Here is a 4,179-nt window from a genome sequence, read left to right as displayed (position 1 = left end):
TGTCTTTCTGCTCTCTGTCTTTATCTCTCCCTCCCTCTTCTCTCTTTCTCTGTCTCTTCCCTGTCTCTATCTCTCCCCTCCCTCCTCACTCTCTCTGTCTCTCTCTGTCTCTTTCCTGTCTCTCTGTCTCTATCTCTCCCTCCCTCCTCTCTCTCTCTCTCTCTCTGTCTCTTCCCTGTCTCTCTGTCTGTCTCTATCTCTCCCGCCCTCCTCTTTCTCCCTCTCTCTCCCTCCCCCCACCTCTTCTGGGCACATGTGTCATCCCTCTGGCAGAATGTAAACACCTTGCAGGGTGAAGACTACTTTTTATTTTACTTTTGTAAGCTCCAGCCCCTAACACAGGGCCTGGCACATTGCAGGCCCTCCATAAAGGTTGGTGTTAAAAGAAAACAAGTCTCTCTATGTTGCTGTCCTTGTTGAACAGAAATGGTAGTGCTGGTCAGTTTGAGAGAGTCAGTGCTCCCCAGCCCCGTCCCCAGCTTAGGGCCTCACCACCCCTTCATGGTCCACACTCCACTCAAGGCCAAGGTGATTTTCTGCCCACATCACTTTCCCAGCCAAAAACTCCAGCTGCCTCAGGTCACATGTGAGCCGCTCAGTTTACCTTCCATGCCTCGCCCCAATCTTCCTTTCCCTCTTTTTTCTTCCTGCCCTCTGCTCCAGCATGATTCTCTATCTCCCAGTCTTTGCACCAGCTGATCCCTGGCCTGGAATGCCCTCACTCCCTGCCTTGGCCTCAGAGATGCTTCAGCGCCACCATCTCCCCACAGGAAGGTTTTCCTGACAGCCAGCACCCTCCTAGTACCTTACCCCATTTACCTTTCGATTTTGTATCTATTTATTCATGCACACATCATCTCTCCCAGAATATAAACTCAAGAAGGGCAGAGATGACATCTTTTATCTCTATTTTCCCAGTGCCTGGCCTGGTTCCTGCTCTCTGACGGGCCAAGTGATTCCTATCTTGGCTCATTTAACAGCTCGGGGCTGGGGACAGGGCTGTGGCCAGGGCAGGGACACTGGCGGCCTCATCTGCCCTGTCTGCACCCTTCCCTGGGAATGCTGACCCGAGTCAGTGATTGTTTTCCTATTTTCCAGCCCAGTGAGAGAGTCCACGTGCTCTGGCTCTTCCCAGGCAAGGCTCCACTCTCAGATCTGCTCTGAATTGTTCTACTCAGCCATAACTTAATGGACCCTCTTGGTTCCTCTTCTCCCTCCAGCTACCACCCCCTCTCCCCTCCCCTTCTCTTAAAAGATCATCTTCTCTGAAGCATCCAGAGTTCCATGACCACACTCTTCCCTACTCCCTGAAATAAGCTCAGGCTGCATCCCCCCTTCCCAGCCTATGGAAACTGCTCCCCAAAGGCAGCTGGGAGGCTCTGTGGATAGAACCCTGGGCCTCAGGAAGATCTGAATTCACAGCTGGCCTCAGACACATTAGTCGTGTGATCCTGGACAAGTCATTTAACTACAGTTTCTTCAACTGTAAAATTGGAATAATAATAATAGCTCCTACTTAGCAAGATTGTTTTGAGAATCAAATAAGATTACAGTTGTAAAGCACTTGGCACAGTAACTCGAATACAGTAAATGCTATTTAAATGTTAGCTATGATTATTCAAAGAGGTGGTTGGGTGGGTCAGTGGATAGAGCATTGGACCTGGAATCAGGAAGACCTGAATCACTTATGACCCCAAGACACTCCCAAGCTGTGTGATCCTGGGCAAGTCACTTAACAACTCTGTCTCACTTTCCTCAGCTGTAAAATGGGGATCATAACAGCATCTCCCTCCAGGGTTGTTGTGAGGATCAAGTAAGATAATATTTGTAAAGCGCTTAGTACGTACCCAGCAAATAGAAGGTGCCATAGAAACGTTAGCTATTATTATGATCAATTATTGTTATTATTTAGATGTCCTTCAAATCACCCAATCCAGGGTTTTTTTTTTCATGCCTCATCCTCCTTGCCTTTCTGAAGCCTTGGCCGCTTGACCACCCTTTCCTCCTTCCTATTCTCTCCCTCCCTCCCTCTCTCTCTGTCTCTCTCTCTCTGTCTCTGTCTCTCTGTCTCTTTGTCTCTCTCTCTCTCTCTGTCTCTGTCTCTGTCTCTCTCTCTCTCTGTCTCTGTCTCTCTCTCTCCTTCTTTTGACTTTAGGGACTTTAGGGACATTATATAACCTTCCCTGTTCTCCATTTCTCCATCCGACTCTTAGCAGCAACTTCCAACTTCCCTCGATGGTCCCTTGTGGAACAGGGGATAGAGCAAAACACTTTGAGTCAGGGAGGCTTCAGTTCTAATCCTGCTCAGCCCCATCTCTTAGGTGGGAATTATAACATCACCTATCTCCCAGAGTTATCAAGAGGATCAAATAAAATATATAACCTGTATAAATCCCTTTGCAAACCTTAACATGCTGGTAGAGATGCTGGCTATTAAAACCTTCTGCCTTTCATTATGCCTGACGCCCTCAATCTGTGGGCCCTGGACACACAAAGATTCATTCTGGCTGTAGGGCACTAGGCAGGATGACATTGCTAGCCCTGCCAATGCCTGTTGGCTGCTAGAGATGGATGAGAAGAGCAGACCAGAAATAACAAGGTGAGCTTTGGGCTCCAAATGGAAGAGCTGGAAGGCATCATCCTCTCCTGGCTTCCTTTTCCCGTCTCAGGAAATCCCACCTTGTCAGGTAAGTGGGCACCTGGGGAGACTCACCTGGCCTGTGGCTTGAAGGTTATAACAGACCACGTCCTCGTTGGCCTTCGGGGTCCCATACAGCAGAGCCCCCAGCAACCAACATGTCCCCAGAAGCAAGTCCGAGAAACTCAAGCACAAAAGTGGTCTCATCTGTCAAAGCAAAGGGAGATAGTCTTTAAGCAGGAAGTGAAGACAGTTTCCAAAACCACTCAGAAGGGTTTCCAGTAAGTTATGGGTTGAATTAGGTGACCTTTGAGATCCCAGCAAACTCTGGCAGTCCATGGGAGTGGATCCTTATTCATTATTCAATTATTTATTTATTATTATTATTATTGGTGAGGCAATTGGGGTTAAGTGACTTGCCCAGGGTCACACAGCTAGTGTCAAGTGTCTGAGACGGGATTTTAACTCAGGTCTTCCTAACTCCAGGGTCAGTGTTCTATCCACTTCAAAACCTAGCTGCCCCTTCAATTATTCATTATAATAAACCAATCCATCATTCAAAAAGTATTTATTAAGTAGCTACTATGTGCTAGGCCCTGGGGATGGAAGCACAAAGAAGAGAAGAATCGAAGTACTAGGACCTCATACCTGAAACAACAAAGCTATATAAAGACATATACAGCACAAGCAAAATGTGAATAAATACAAAGATGTTAAAAGCAGCTAAATGCAGGATGATTAGGGAGAGAGAAGACTAGTGCTTGGGGGGATCAGGAAAAATGTAATGCAGAGGGAGAAGTTCCATGAGGCAGAGGACATTACAGTCATGGGGCACAGCCAGTGCAAAGCCATGGAGGAGGGAGATCCAGTGCTCTGTGCCAGGAAGAGAGAGAAGGCCAGTATGACTGGATCACAGAGTGGAAGAATAATATACAATGATGCTGGAGAGAGACGTTGGGGCCATATTGGTCAGAACTTTAAAACCTAAACAGAGAAGGTTATATCCATGAAATGATCAGCTCTGCATGTGAGGAAGATTCCTCTGGCAGCAGTGTGTAGGACAGACTGAAGTCTGGGAGATTAGAGGCAGGGGTACCAATTTAGCAGCTACTGGGTCAGTTATTGGGGTGGCTAGGTGGCACAGTCAGTAAAGCGCCGGCCCTGGAGTTGGAGGACTGGAGTTCAGTTCTGGCCTCAGACACTTAACACCCACACAAAAAAAACCCAGCCGTATAACCTTGGGCAAGTTACTTAACCCCAATTGTCCTCCAAAAGGCAAAAAAACAAAACCAAACCAAACAAAACATGGACAGGAGGTAAGGAAACCAAGGCACAGACAGGTAGGTTAAGTGACTTGCCCAAGGGCCAGAGAGCAAGTCAATGGGCATTTATTAAGCACCTACTGTGTACCAAGCACTTTGCTATGTGCAGGGGATACAAAAAAGGGCAAAAGACAATCCCTGCCCTCAAGGACCTCACAGTCTAATAATGACTATGTACAAACAAGATTGGATGGATGGATGGATGGATGGATGGATGGA

The 4,179-nt window shown here is 47.4% G+C and overlaps 1 protein-coding gene across 1 annotated transcript in view; it reads right to left on the bottom strand.

The window, feature by feature from the left end:
• The window catches only part of TMEM116 (transmembrane protein 116), a 50,123-nt gene that overhangs the window by 23,145 nt on the left and 22,799 nt on the right, over window positions 1–4,179 (bottom strand). Inside the window, exon 4 of the mRNA XM_069081429.1 lies at window positions 2,714–2,845. Coding sequence (XP_068937530.1) covers window positions 2,714–2,845 — 132 coding nt within the window. The remainder of the gene's footprint in view (window positions 1–2,713; window positions 2,846–4,179) is intronic.

Source organism: Petaurus breviceps, unplaced genomic scaffold (genome assembly GCF_028583685.1).
Source record: "Petaurus breviceps papuanus isolate PSGF00001 unplaced genomic scaffold, PetGlider_PUasm1.0 99, whole genome shotgun sequence".
NCBI lineage: Eukaryota > Metazoa > Chordata > Mammalia > Diprotodontia > Petauridae > Petaurus > Petaurus breviceps.
Note: the sequence above shows the minus strand (reverse complement) of the source record. Positions and strands in the feature narration are given on the sequence as shown.